General features: G+C 41.9%; 1 protein-coding gene across 3 annotated transcripts in view; it reads left to right on the top strand.

Annotated features, from left to right (window-relative positions):
- LOC147028176 (calcitonin gene-related peptide type 1 receptor-like) overlaps nt 1-12847 on the top strand; it is a 46106-nt gene extending 33259 nt beyond the window's left edge. For all 3 annotated transcript variants that reach the window (XM_085878315.1, XM_085878313.1, XM_085878314.1), the window contains exons 7-12: nt 1-31; nt 477-630; nt 1027-1087; nt 1502-1568; nt 9951-10409; nt 11549-12847. The exon at nt 1-31 is cut by the window's left edge and continues 93 nt beyond it. In XM_085878315.1, coding sequence (XP_085734441.1) covers nt 1-31; nt 477-630; nt 1027-1087; nt 1502-1568; nt 9951-10184 — 547 coding nt within the window. In that variant the 3' untranslated portion in view covers nt 10185-10409; nt 11549-12847. The remainder of the gene's footprint in view (nt 32-476; nt 631-1026; nt 1088-1501; nt 1569-9950; nt 10410-11548) is intronic.
- The last annotated feature ends 3155 nt before the right edge of the window (nt 12848-16002 follow it).

Below are 16002 nucleotides of genomic sequence, written 5' to 3'. Positions count from 1 at the left end.
GGCTCAGGGGAAGCTTGTTGACTCGAACCCGGTAAACCACTGTCATACACATTCTGTTCGCGTCTGTCGGTACCTTCGAGCATAAATCATTGCACATTGTCCCGAATGAACTCGATCATTGAAAGTATTGGGATGTAAGCTATGTATTAAATTTACCTGCAATGTAAACGTCCCTTTGCCCTCATGCGGTATAACCTCAGTGGACGTTAAAACAAAATTAATACATGTTCAAATAATGTTCACAAAAAACTTTGGTGTTTTTAGGGTAGTTTTCATAATTGAGGCAAAAGATTGTTGTTGAAGTCAGATGTGACAAATATTTGGTTGGGGACATTGGAACGCATTGAAATGTTAATACAAAGACAAGTGCCCATTATTGCTATTTTTTGTAGATAAATGTGAAAAAAAGAAACTTTCATTCGGAGGAGTGGATTGTTGGAATTAAGGATAGATAATTGTGTGACACCTGCCCACAGGTTTGGTGTAAAGTACTGAGCTTCATCCATAACTACCTGATGGGGTGCAACTACTTTTGGATGCTGTGTGAGGGAATCCACCTTCAAACACTAATCGTTGTGGCTGTGTTTGCCGAGGAACAGCAGCTTTTCTGGTATTACTTACTTGGCTGGGGTAAGCACATCACAATCTCTATATCTATCTATCTATTTATCAATCTATCTACCTGTCTGTCTGCCTCTCTCATATGAACAAGTGAAAAACTTGATTTGGTTGTCAGTACATCTGTCTATCCCTGTCGATGAAATACTGAAAGACATAACTTAAAGTGTATGGAAATAGTCACCGAGTCCCATTGTGCTCATATTTTTAGTGGGAGATTATAAATGGCTGTACGTGGGTACAAAACAACGCATACATACGTTTAAAACACCCAATAATGAACAGCACAGTTCCTATTTGAGTGTCTGTCTCCCTGTTGAATTCAGCATTGTAAGAGGTGAAGCGTAAGGTATCATATTGTAAGAGGCGTCATACTCTATTTTGGGAACGTGCCGTGCATTTTCTCAGGATTTCCTGTGATTCCAGCTCTCATTCATGCCATTGCAAGGTTGATTTACTTCAATGACTTGTAAGTTATATTTTCATCTATCTCCTTACCACTTACTTTTTATTGTGAGATAGTGTGTGTGTGTATGTGTGTGTGTGTGTGTGTGTGTGTGTGTGTGTGTGTGTGTGTGTGTGTGTGTGTGTGTGTGTGTGTGTGTGTGTGTGTGTGTGTGTGTGTGTGTGAGATCAATGAATGTGCACATGCATGTAACTTTCATCACTTGCTGTATTAAACATCATTTTTCACCCTATTCCTACTGGTTTTTAAGTAAATGTATCTGGGATTGAGTGATAGTCATGCGAGATTCACACCATAATACAATATACATTGTCGACGTAAAGTGTCATGGCACATCTCCTTAGGGAAGACACTTCTAAGTATTATTATTATTATTATTATGACGATTATTTTAATAATATCAACTTTATATTGCAGTTGCTGGATCAGCACGAACACCAATCTGATCTACATTCTTAATGGAGCTTTTGCTATGGCATTACTGGTAAGAGATTTTTCGCTCATCTTTATTTATACAGGTATTGAGGCTCATGGAAGGGCACAATAGCAGGGTGGGGGGCAGGGCAAATGTCGACAAACGCAAAATGACAAAGGGAAAATAGTGTGACAAAACTTATTTATGCACCACAACACAAAGGGAGTATTTGTGGGTGAAGAGCAGGAGCAGGTTCTCAGCGATTGTAGTAAAGCTCAGTTAAAAATGTATGTCCGGTTTAACATGCAATCAGTAGTGTGTAGAGCCTGTGAAAGACACTGGACTGCCCACAAGCAGTGTCAACTGCCACCTGCATCCTGCAGCTCAACCAGCCAACATTTTTAGCAAATGCCAGCCCATCCATTGGGAATCAATTCATTGATGTGTTTCTGACTCACTGGCCTTCATCAGCATGGAATTAATTAGCCCAAAATATGGTGGATGTGTGTCAGGAACCCGCTATTGGTCAGAACCTGTGCAACAATTGGTATTGTGAGACAAGGGTTCAGGATCACCATAACAGTGAAGAGGTACCATTTAATATTCATACCACATCCATCCATCCATTGGGACCATACTCTGTGCAGAGCGTTGGTGCTGCCTAAGCAGTCTCCTTGGCTATTGGGCACAATCCTGGATGGGTCGCCACTCCGACACAGGATACCAGCAAGTTGGCACTCATTTTGCCGACCTTGGAAGGATGACAGGCAGAGTCAACCCCACCTGGTATTAATTCAACAGGGGAGGGGGATTTGAACTCAGGATCCTAGGATCACAAGCCCACCACCCTAACCACTAAGCCAACACCAGGCCAATTCATACCATATGGTATAAGCTAACCAGCCCAACCTTTGTGGGAATCCACTCTGCCTGAAGAGTGGTTCGCAGTTATGGGGTCACCATGCATCCTGACCCTTTGGGCTAAGATGCCTGTGTTTATTTGACAATGTACTTCAACCTTCGGGCTGAAGTACATATGTACACTAATTTGACAAGCTTTTTTGTTCTGTGTACTTTGGTGGTGGGGCCAAAGTGCACATATGCTGCTTTATTGCAATGTTTGATGTTTTTAACCCTTTTCTAATAGAAAAAGGTTCTCTGAAATAAGGATGAAGGCCAGTGAGCCAGAAACGCATCCATGGATAGATTCCCAAGTGATGGGCTGGCATATTTTTTTATTATTAAATTTTGCATAGTCAAAGCTTGTGGAAGAGTGACAACACATAATGGAAGACAATGCAACATAACAAAAGGAACAGAAGAATGAGAGGGGGAAATGCCAACAGCAGGGCCAAAGAAGAAAATAGTTGGAGATGGACAATCAAGGGATGCAGGTAGCGATGAGGGGTAGGGGAGGGCACATGGTGTGGAAAAGATCGATATAGATGCAAAATTTTGGAGGGGCAGGGGTGGTGTAACGGGTGGAGAAGATATGGTTTTGGATGGGGGATGATTTGAGATGGTGGTGAACAGCTGTCTTGAAGACCTGAAGGGAAGAATGAGATTGAAGAGTGTGTGGAAGTTGGTTTCTCAGGTGGGAAAAAAAGAGGAGCAAATGAGTGGAGGTGAGCAGTGCTTCTGGATTTTGGCAGTTTCACGAGGAAGGGGTTGCTGGATGACCACATGCATCCTGCAGACACCTGGGGGAGGGGGGGGTCAAAGCATGGAGAGGGCAGAGTGTACCAGATGAGAAAAGAGGCGGAAGATGACAGAGAGACCACCAACCTGTGGAGGATGGCAAAGTGATAGGTCTGTCGACTCAGCTTCAGTGTGAGAGATTCCAATGATCTTGAAAGCCTTGGTTTCCACGGCATCAAGCTGAGCAAGGTGTGAGGCAGGGGAGCCAGCCTGGAGGGGAGAGCAACACTCCATAAAGCCTTAATGGTGGAGAGGAGCTCAGGTGTGCCAAGGAAGGACTTTGCATGATGGAGGATGCCTGGTCGGTGTCTGGCTTTTGGAGGCCAACTTTGAAATGTGGCATGCCCCAAGAGGGATCATGGCTGATAGTGAGACCCAAGAGTTTGAGTGATTGAACTTATTTGAGAGGGTTGTTGAGAAGTAGATGGGAGGGTTTGTGGTGTGGTCCATTCAGAGAAAAGAGAGAAGAGAGAAGAGAGAGAAGAGAGAGAGAAGAGAGAGACGAGAGACGAGAGACGGGAGAAGAGGATGTTTAAGCCTGGTGTTGGCTCAGTGGTTAGGGTGGCTGGCTTGGGATCTTTGAGTCCTGAGTTTGAGCCCCATTGGCCACTGAATTAATACCAGGTGGGGTTGACTCAGCCTGTCATCCTGCTGAAGTCAGCAAAATGAGTACCATTGCATTGGTATAATGGTTGTATTGGTGCTGTTCCATTCCTGTGTACAACCGCAGTGTGGAAATCTTTATCCTGATGAATCAGCACTTATATGGAAGGAAGGGAGGAAGGAGGAAAAGAGTTCTGTATAGGATTTCTCAGGGTTAAAATTCCAAGTGTTTGATGAGTTTGTGATTTTTTTCAAGGTCAGAAGAGAGGGAAGAAGCTGCTGCCTGTCTGTCAGAAGAATGAGGGATGTCACCACAGAGGGTGGAGTAATCAGCAAAGAGATAAAGGAAATTTTCCAGTCAGAGAGATCATTGATAAAGATTAGGAATAGGATGGGGGCCAAGAACACTACCTTGGGGCACCCAAGCCTTGACAGGCAGATAATACAAAAGGATTCCTTTGAGAGCCACATGTTAGCCAGGAGAGTGGAGAAAGTCAGTAACCCAAGAGTAAAGGTGGTCTTGGAAGCAATTAGCAGACAGTTTGGAGAGCACGGTGGGATAACATACTGTATCGAAAGCTCAAAATATGTGCAGAGAAACAGCCCTGATCTCATGTCTAATATTGAGGACCTTCATCCATTTGCTAAAACAATGTTGGATGGTTGACCTGCAGACCGCAGATAGGAGCTGATATTGCTTGTGTGCTCTGCACATTCCTGTGTCTTTCAATGGCTTTGTCCACTTCAGACTGCATGTTAAGCCAGAAGTGCATTTTTATTTATAGAAATCTTATTTCTCAGCTACCTAAATCCTTGTCCACTGTGTAATGGATGCCTACATAGGGTGAATGTGTGGCAGACACCCATATTGGCCAGGACCCTTGCAGCAATGGCTGTTAAAAGACAGAGGTTCAAGGTGATCATTCCAATGATGAGGTACCAATTTGATAGACAATATATTCTCCTGATCGCATGGCATGCCATTTAAGGTATTTCATTGTATAGTAATTGAGCTGAAAAGTGATGTTTCCTCACCTTGAAAGGTAATTTGGACAAGTACAGGTACATTCAAAGTACACTGCCCCCATGCCAAATCAATAAATAACAAATCCTCGGCGACATTGCCGGAGCGCTTTAGGCACCCGGGGATGCCACCGTGCAGCATATGGAGATGGAGTTGGGAGGAAGTGGTGTAACAATAATTGATTGATTAATTGCATAATTAAAAGAAAAAAAATAATAATCGAAAATAATTAATTTCTCAATCAATTGCCAAATAGCATACTTAAACCACCACTGTTTCATCCAAATGTATAACTTTTTGAAAATTAATTCATCGAAAAATGAAAAATGAATCGATTAATTGATAAATCAATAAATCAAAAGTATCCTTTTTAGCCAAATTACTTGTTCACTGTCTTGTTCAAATATCAGCTTCCAAGCTCAAAAGGTGCCCGAGAGATTGCCCAGATGAGAAAGAAAATAAATCAGTCCTAAATAAATCGATAATGATTAAGTAATTAATCAATTCATTGATTAATCAAAAAAATTTAAAAATACAGTTTTTCTTCAAGCACATTTTCACTTTTGTCCCCAAATTTCAACTTCCTAGCTCAAATGATGACAGGTATCGCCCGGACAAACAAACAAGCAGTCATAGACTGGTACTAAAGGCCCGGTCACACCTTGACGTTTTAGCCAGCGATGGCAACGTATTAAAATGTATGTAAAACGCTGGCTTACGTTGAACTTTTGATGTTTTTTTTTTAAGATTTGGACGTATTCATAGCGACTTGGTCTTATGTATAACGCATTAGTAACGTAAACAGAACGTTTCGTTGTGTTATAGATAACTTATACCAACGAATGCTGAACCTGTTGTCGGCCTACACAACCGATGCCCAACGATAGTCTAACTTCGGCATAGCGCGTTGCACGCATCGCCGACGATGTCGTGACGTAGCCAATTAAAAAGCTGACGCACAACGATTCGAATCATAACTGCCGTAGAAATGGAAGTGTCAACATCGCGGTCACACCTTGGCGATCTTGCCAGCGTATGCCGACCCAAGAAAAATGTGTCTAAAACGTTGGGGCACGTCAAATACGGTATGAGTAAGTTTGGTATACGTGAGTAGAACGCTAAAGTACGCTATCATACGTCGTAGTAAGTAGAGTACATCAAGAAATTTTAAACATGTTCAAAATTTTACGACGTACTCGGCGTATGACACATGTTCCGCATGCGATGGGGATAAGTTGTACACAAGATATGCGGACGCTTACACACGTCCACAAAGGCTACTTATAAGCTACTCATAAGTCGAAACACGTCGCGGTAATGTCTTTTTACGTGAAACTTATTTCTAACTTATGTTTGACGTGCTTTGAACCAATTCTTTACGTAGTCCCAACACACATCGACGTATGTAGACGTATTCCAATGACGTCTTCCGGTCGACAAAAAAAAAATTAATGTGTTTCTAGCTTACAACTGCCATATAAAGACGTGGTCCCAGTGGTTTTGGGAATTGGTATATAAAAATGCTGCTCATAAAAGGGGAACCCAACAGTGTTTTCGAGTCCTTTTTGAGTCGATGTCCATGTCAGCAGTAACAGTATCAGTATCAGTATCAGTATTAGTATTAGTAGTAGTTTGTTCATGTTGGCAGTAGTTGGTGAGTGTGAGGGGGAGGGTGTGGGTTATGATGGATCGTCCTTGCGTCCGCGTGTCCACGGGTAGGAGACATCTTTTCACCATTGTTCGAAGTTCTTCGCGGCTAATTTTTTATGGGGCTTTTTGAACAATGAGCTATAGCTTGTTTTTACGATTTAGGTCTATTCATAACGGGTTGGACAAATGCACAATGAACTAATAATGTGCATAGAGCACTTTGATTACTTATAGATACGATATACCAACGAATAATTATCGTGAAGCAGGCGTTCACAAACTATGCGCAACGATAGCCTAACTTATCCATATCGTGTGGCAGTTTATCTTTGCCGGTGACGTAGGGTTTGCTATTCATAGGCTGCCACTCAACGATTTAAATGGCTGCATCTTCACTATTGAAAGTAGACGCTTGCGCTCAACAATTGGATTTTTTTTTACACTCAACGACTTTTAAACGGTACCACTCAGCTATTTTCATTGTTTACAATGAACGATTTAAATTGCTGTCACTCGCCTTTGTTTTTTGACGCTGGGGTTTTGAAATTTGAAGCGTTTCTTCTGAACGTGTTAAAACGCTCAAACTCGACTATTTTAAATAGACGCTGCCGATGGACAATTGGAATCATAGCCAAGCTAGACATCGAAGTGTGAACATCCTCGTCATGCCGAAGAAAAGTTTGAAGAATGCTGCAAATAAGTGTCCTGGCCGTGGCAGTGGACGCTGACGCAAGGACGATCCATTATACTGACGTCTTTCAGCCTATGAGTAACTTAAAAGTAACGTCTGTCGATGTGTGGCAACGATCGCGTAACGTGCCAACAACACGTTAATCATAGGTTAGAAATAAGTTTCCGGTACGCTAAACATTACCTCGGCGTGTCTCAACTTATGATTAACTTACAAGTAGCATGTGTTACGTCTGTCAACGATCGCAGACCGTGCATACAACTTGCGGCCAGCGTAGCGGAACGTGTGAGTCATACGCCGGCATATGTCGTGAAATTTCAAGCATGCAAAAATTTGAGGACAACCAAAAAGTACAACGTTTAAAGCCAACGTACAATGACGTATGGCAGTGTTTTTCAGCGTGCTCTCAATGTTATCAAAACTTACCCATAACGTATTCAACGTGTGCCAGCGTTTTAGAAAAAAATTCAAAAATCGGCATACGTTGGCTAAAACGTCAAGGTGTGACCGGGCCTTTACGAAAGCGTCAACTTGACCTCTGACCTTGTCTAATAAAAGCTGTCTCTAGAGAAGGTAGCGACGCAAACCAGAAGTTTCTATGATGATTCTGTACAAAACCATCAAAAATCGAATGTTTGACCTCACTGTGACCTTGACCTTTGACCGATTTTGACCAAAATCTAATCAGCACAAGCCACCCCCTCCTGAATCACGTGGTGTAATTTGACATTGGGAGCTTCTTCCGTTCTCGAGTTATCGTGCCTACAAACAAACACACGAACACACACACACACACACACACGTACTTACGAAATTGGCAACTTGACCTCTGACCTTGTCTCATAAAAGCTGTCTCGAGAGAAGGTAGCGACACAAACCAGAAGTTTCTACGATAATTCTGTACCAAAGCATCCAAAATCGTAACGTCGAGCGAAGCAAAAATCTCCATTTCTCTCTGCAATTATTTAATATTATTTCATCAAAGTCACAAAACCGTAATATTCGGCCATCCACCAACAATCTTTCCATAATCCGACGGCTCAGCGAGTCAGGCATGCGACGATAACATTTATTGGGATAAGAAATGACTTTTAAACACCATCATTATCGAAAACACCATCAGCGCGCACACGGAAAAGGTTTACGTGATCAACGACGCCTCTGCTCGAGCGCGCTGCACCATGTGACGAGCTGTGATGTGGCGAGTGAAATATTTTTTATACAATCTTAAAACGTCTCCAAAACATCTGATTTTTACCAGAATTTCGACAACCGAGTTTTAAGCGTCCTAAGCGATCGCAAAAACGAAGACAAAATTAAAATCGAAGTTAAAACGAACTCGTAACGTCGAGCGAAACAAAAATACTCCATTTCTCCACATGAATTTACAGAATTATGTTTGACCTCCCTGTGACCTTGACCTTTGACCGATTTTGACCAAAATCTAATCAGCACTTGCCATCACCCTCCTGAATCACTTGGTGTAACTTGACATTGGTAGCTTCTTCCGTTCTTGAGTTATTGTGCCTACAAACAAACAAACAAACAAGCAGTCATAGACTGGTACTTATGAAATCGTCAACTTGACCTCTGACCTTGTCAAATAAAAGCTGTCTCGAGAGAAGGTAGCGACGCAAACCAGAAGTTTCTACGATGATTCTGTACCAAACCATCAAAAACCGAATGTTTTGGATGTTGGACCTCACTGTGACCTAGACCTTTGACCGATTTTGACCAAAATCTAATCAGCACTAGCCATCACCCTCCTGAATCACGTGGTGTAATTTGACATTGGTAGCTTCTTCCGCTCTCGAGTTATCGTGCCGACAAACAAACAAACAAACAGAAACGGAAGTCATCAATATACTTATGAAATCTTTAGATTTCATAAGTAACAAGCAGTCATAGCCTGGTACTTACGAAATCGTCAACTTGACCTCTGACCTTTTCTGATAAAATCTGTCTCGAGAGAAGGTAGCGACGCAAACCAGAAGTTTCTACGATGATTCTGTATCAAACCATCAAAAATCGTAATGTTGACCAAAGCAAAAATCTCCATTTCTCCATGCAATTACACCTTAATGTAACTCAACGACGCGTCTGCTCGAGCGCACTGCATCATGGGACGACCCGTGACGAGTCGAGTGAAATATTTTTTATACAATCTTAAAACGTCTCCAAAACATCCGATTCTTACCAGAATTTCGACAAAAGAGTTTTAAGCGTCCGAAGCGATCGCAAAAACCGAAGACAAAATTAAAATCGAAGTTAAAACGAACTCGAAAGGTCGAGCGAAGCAAAAATACTCCATTTCTCCACGTGAATTTACGGAATTATGTTTGACCTCACTGTGACCTTGACCTTTGACCGATTTTGACCAAAATCTAATCAGCACTAGCCATCACCCTCCTGAATCACGTGGTGTAATTTCACATTGGTAGCTTCTTCCGTTCTCGAGTTATCGTGCCTACAAACAAACAAACAAACATACAAACAGATGATGGAAGTCATCAATATAGTTACGAAATCTTTAGATTCCGTAAGTAACAAACGGAGTAAAAACTGAGTGCTGTACTTCCTTCCTTCGGTGCCAAGCGATGACGTCATGCATTGCCTGCAAATGGAATTGGGAAGGAGCAGTGTACAATAATTATTGTTGCTCTGCAAAAGTGTCATTCTGTGGGCTGAATTTTCCCACAAGTCAATCGGTTTGACATAACATCATCACTCTGTACCAATGGGCCTTGAGCCAACCAATTCAATTACTCATCATCTTGTTCTGCAGCTGAACGTTTTCTTCTTACTGAACATTGTTCGGGTTCTTGTGACGAAGCTTCGTTTGACCCACCACACTGAGTCCCACATGTATATGAAAGCTGTCCGTGCCACTCTCATCCTACTTCCATTGCTGGGAATACAATACATCGTGGTCCCTTGGATCCCCCAAGATGCAAATGTGGCGGATGTTTACGAATCCATTCTCAATACATACCTGAGCTACCAGGCAAGGAGCCGATGACAGTCTTAACACAATATTAGTAATATAATATACTTTTGCTGAAAGTCATCAGTGGATGCCACATCACCTCCTTATGCCAGAAGTTTAAGAACTAGAAGTTTTCTCTCCATATTCACAATAAACCATGTTTTGTTTGTCCCTTTCAGACAAATGTAAGGATTATTTTTCTTCTTTACTTTGCAGGGTTTATTGGTTTCTGTGATATTTTGCTTCTTCAATGGAGAGGTGAGTAATATTCCTTGTTCCAATTACGATGGAAATAAAATTTTAATTTGTATTTTACTTTAAAAAAACAAAACGCTGCAAAAGGAAGTATGTGGTTCATGATCACGTGATTGCTTTTAATAAAGTAGGTAGTAGGGGGTGCAAAGGAGTGAAACAAGTCAGGACCCCAATGGAGACTTGTCTTTATGATTTGCGAGATAAAGTTGCCAAAAGTTTAAGAGCATAATAAAGCCAATAGTTGTGCCTCATTCTTTAGTTATATACTTTGTTTGATCATGTGACCACCTACTCTATGTGCGGAACTTGATATTTACACATGGTTAGGATGTTTAGAGTGGCTGGTAAAGTAGCTAAGTGGATTTAAAACTGAATTTGTGAGAGGAAGCAAAGAATGGCTGTATATGGGAGGATGCTGGGCTGAAAGGATGTAAGTAATAGGGTACTTCTGTGATCAGTACTGGGATATATTTATATTCATAATATAAATAGATGATTTAGATCGTGGGGTTTGGAGTCGCCTTTCCAAATTTTCAGAGGACACAAATGTTGCAGGTAAGGTACCTCGCAGATAGGAGGGATCAGGTTCAGGAAAGTCGAGAAATGTACTTTAATGGATTGGGCAAAGGATTGGCAGATGCAATTTAACCTAAATAAATGTAAGGTGCTGGGGATGGGCAAGAAAAATGAGAATTGAGATTAAATGCTGCAAGAGGCAATTTTGGAGCGTGTCACAGAGGAGAATAATCTTGTGGTGGTAATATATACCGGGGAGGGGGGAGGTTGTTGGGTGGGAGAGTAAGCAGACAGTACAGTGCCAGGCAGCTATAGGTAAAGCTAAGAGGGATTTAGGTTGTATTAATTTAGTAATAATGCAGAGGTCTTTCACGAAGTGGAAGTTACTTAATGCATGAAATGGTCTACCTGGAAAGGTAGTGGCAGCAAAAACAGCAGATAGATTTAAACTGGCATTACATCGGTCGGTAGAAGCATCAATTTAATGTTGATAGAGCACAGGCATAAGAGGCCAAATGGCCTCTTGCTGTGTGAAACTTTCTTATATGTCCTTGTATATTCTGGTTTATCCTTGTACCTGTAAATGTATTTCCTCAATCCTAATGCTGGCCTATTAAACCTGGCAGGTACAGACTGTGCTGAAGCGCCAGTGGAAACAGTGCCACAGAATGGTCCAGCATCATAAAAAAGACACCAGCCGGTCGGCCTCGTGCACAGGGGCATCACTAAGCGAGACCACCAGTTATACGAACACACACAGCGACCTGTCCAATGGAAGACAAGTTCCTGATGTCATTTGCCTCAGATACCAACCGTTCCAGTTGTAGTACTCCAGGCCACACTACTCTGGTGAAATAACTAATCAGTCCTAAGTGGGACTTGGACCTCAGAAGCCAGAAGAGTCTGTGGGACACAATCTTTGAGGCCCAGATATGAACTGTTTATACTGTATTTGAACGTTCCATGATGCTGCCGAGCAAGTTCTTGGTGATTTTGAGCATATTGGTGTCCACACTTTGTATGACAAAAGTTTACTTAACGATTTCCTCCACTTTCCTGTTTGTAGTGGACACTGTTAGGTTTGTCTCACATGCCATGGGCCTGTGACTCCTAAAGTTAGTGACAAAAAAGGACAAATAATAATAATAATAATAATAATAATAATGATAATAGTGACAAATGTTCAATACATTATAACAAGCACATTGTTGTAGAGTAAGATTACTTGCTGCCAATGTCAAATGTATGAGCAGAGTTTTATTCCCATTGATGAACTACAAAATAATGTAAACAAATACAGCAATTAGTGAGTCATAATCATTATATAGTGTTTTGGTGTCCAAATAATGTATATAGTGAATGTTGGCGATTTTTTTTGTTATTTTGTATTTTGTACTGTAAATCAAGAACTCTTCATGGTCTACTTTATTACTTGTGATACTTTATAAAACACGTTTTCTATGATTGTACCTTTATACTGTAAATAACTGCATTTGTGATGTTTGAATTATTTCATATATTGTGCGTAAACAACCTTGATATATATATATATATATATATATATATATATATATATATATATATATATATATATATATATATATATATATATATATATATATATATATATATATATATATATATAACAGTTTCAACAACACCGAGTGGTCTTACCGAGGCTGTGATGGCCATGGGACACCAATCAAACATCACAGAAAGCTATAAATGTGTTTGGGCATTAGTTACGATGTAACCAGTACTTGGCAAATGTTCATTGACTGCAGTCAAGCTGGTAGATCCTGATCAAGAGTTTGCATACATTATACTTACACTACTAATGGTTAGTATGTACCCAAATGTTCCTACAAATTGTAGGGAATGCACGAGAATCGCGTGCTAAGTAAACATTGATATAGTGAGCTTCATGGATATTCTGTGTGAATTTTCAGCAAAGGGTGTATAGTCTTATGTTTGTCCGATTAGAGCAAATAGGGCATATTAATAATAATAGTAAGAGGTAAGAAAAGACCTTTTCAGCTCATCAGACCATTTAATATGCTTGTGTTATACTACCCCTTTCCACCTAATCCAAATATTCACAAATTCGCCTTCCCTTTGTAATCACGAGAACCTGCAAAAGAATCCATATTTTCAGGCAACATACCTGGAAAAAAAAAAAACTGGTGGAGCCTGGTGTTGGCGTAGCCTGGTGTTGGCGCAGTGGTTAGGGCAGCGGCTTGGGATTCAAAAGGTCCCGAGTTCAAGCCCCGTTGGGCCACTGAATTAATACACCAGGAGGTTGACTCAGCCTGTCATCCTTCCGAGGTCGGCGAAGTGAGTACCAGTATACTGGGCCGGTGTATACCCTGGTTAGAATAGGTGTACCAGATCCCTGTGTCGTAAGAGGTGACCAGGGTTGCGTCAGGAAGGGCATCCGGCGTAAAACCTGTGCCAAATCATTATGCGGATCATAACGGAAGATCCGCTGTGGCGACCCCTAACGGGAGCAGCCGAAAGAAGAAGATACCTGGAAAAAAATTTTTTTACAGGCTATTCATTTTCTTTTACAGAAACTGTTTCACATTTTAAGAAGAATCCATTTGTATTGGAACTCCAAATTTATTGCATATAATTGGTATTTCGTTATTTGTCATTGTAATCAATTACAAACGATAACAGCACTCGGAAGAGCACATACCTCCATCAGGCTGAACAGTTTGTTTTGTATCTCACGGATCAGCTGGATCTGAATCTTGATCAAAATAGCTGTTTTGTTGTTTTTATACACAATATCAAGGCTCGTATTAGAGCTAACATATATAACATATAACAAGGGGAGCAGGAAACAAAGGGATGGGAGAGGGAAGCATATACCAGTGGGGAATGGACACTTGAGGAGATCTGTGGAGGGGACCGGGATGGGACGGGGTACATGGGTAAACAAGATGGACACTATCGGGACTCTCAGGAAGGAAAGGAGGGAATTTGAGGGAGGTTGGTTTCAGGTGGATTAATGGGGGTAGAAAAGGTTATGGTTTTGGATGGGGTAAAATAAGAGAAAGTGAACAGCTGTTTTGAAGACGTGGACGGAAGAATGGGATTGAAGAGAGTGTGGGAGTTTGTTACAAAGGCGAGTAAAAAGAGGAATGAAAGAATGAAGTTGAGCAGTGATTCTTCATTTCGGTAGTTTTACCAGATGCAGGTTGCTGGAGGACCTTAAACGCTCTGTGGAAATATGGGCGGGACAGATAGCAGACAGAGCAGGAGGGCGAGGCCGGAGAGGAGACTGCAGAAGACAGAAAGACCATCAACCTGCCTGCAGTGAGAGACCTAAAGGCTCAGCCTCAGAAGATACTGGCCAGGCAACTGGCTTTGGAGGCCAGCTTGGAGATGTGGCTTTCACAAGGACAGATCATGGCAGTTAGTGAGGCCCAAAAGTTTGATTGAAAGGACTTCTTCAAGAGGGTTGTTTGGAAAGTATATGTGGGGGCAGGGGGTGGGCGGGGGGGGGGTCCAGATGGTCCTTTCGGAGAGACATCGTGAGAGGGTGAGATTTGTCAGGATTAAAAGACATGTTCCACGTGTTGAACCAGCTTGTGATTTTAACCAGATCTGCAGAGAGTGAAGAGGCTGCTGCTTGCCAATCTGAGGGATGACAGATGTATGACAGAGCTTGGAGTCATCAGCAAAGAGATAAAAAGGATTTTCCAGAGTTGGAGAGATCATTGATGAAAACGAGAAAAAGCACTGAGCCCAGAATGCTGCCTTGAGGAACTCCAGCCTGGAAAGGAAGAGGAATGGAGTGAATTCCATTAAGTGCCACATGTTGGCTGTGACATGAGAGGAAGTCTGTGAGCCTTGAGTGGAGATTGCCTTGGACACCACAGGAAAAGAGCTTCGTGAGCAGGGCGGGGTGCCAGACCACATCAAAAGCAAGCGATTTGTCTCGGGAGATGGCGCTGATCTCATGTCTGGCATTGAGTACCTCCATCCATTATTGGGAAAGCAGGAGAAGCAAGTCCAGGGTAGAGTGACCTGGTTTGAATCCGAACGGATGATCAGATAGCAAGCCATTGGAGAATAGGAAGGATTTAATGTCTGAAGTTATAATGGATTCCTCAACCTTGCTGATGATTGGGAGAAGGCCGATTGGTCTGTAGTTGCAGGGATCTGTTTTTGCACCTTTTAATGAAGAGTGGTAATATTAGCTGATTTTTCCAAGCATATGGCAGATGACCTTGAGCAAATGAGAGGGTGAATAGAACAGATAGTGGGAAAGCAAGAGCAGCACAGCATGTTTTTAGTAAATGTGGGCTGATGATATCTGGACCGGTTTCAGAATCAGAGTCGAGGTTTGACAGCAATCTCTCCACCTTGTCAGAAGAAAAGGACACAGGGTCCAGGAACAGCTGGGTGTGATTGGGTAAGGTGGGTAAAGAAAGCGATTGGTTTGGGACACAAGATTTAGAAGCAAAAATGGAGTTTAAGCATTCAACCTTTTTAAATGCAATGACAGCTGAGTGGCCATTTGAGGTAAGTGAGGGGATGGATGGGGAACATACACCAGAAATAGACTTAATTTGATGCCATCTGGGTTTTGGAGGAGGGAGACAGGTTTGAGAGTTCAGACTTGAGATTAGTAAGATGTTATTTACTGGCTAACCTGAGAGTAGACACACACTTGTTCCGATCTTTGTGGAAGGAACTGAGATTGCCTTCAGTTGGATGGTTTTTTTTGTAAACACTGTTGAGGCTCGTATGAGAGCGGACACACAGCCTGTACAACAAGGGGAGCAGGAGACAATGGGGGTGGGGGCATGGAAGGAAAAGACAGTGTGGACAGAGACATGAGGTGATCTGTGGAAGGGAGTGGGATGGGGTGTGGTACACAATGTAAATAAGATGGACATGACAGGGACTTTCAGGAAGGAAAGAAGGGAATTTGAAGGAGGTGGGTTTGGGGTGGATTCATGGGGGTAGAAAATATTGTGGTTTTGTATGGGGGAAGATAAGAGATGTTGGTGAACAGCTGTTTTGAAGACATGCAGGGAAGAGTGGGATTGAGGAGTGTGGAAGTATG

The sequence above is a fragment of the Eptatretus burgeri genome, chromosome 4, assembly GCF_056783735.1.
Source record: "Eptatretus burgeri isolate ZD-2024b chromosome 4, Ebu_testis_v1, whole genome shotgun sequence".
NCBI classification, from domain to species: domain Eukaryota; kingdom Metazoa; phylum Chordata; class Myxini; order Myxiniformes; family Myxinidae; genus Eptatretus; species Eptatretus burgeri.
The sequence above is the reverse complement of the archived record's forward strand: the minus strand, read 5'-3'. Positions and strand labels throughout refer to the sequence as shown.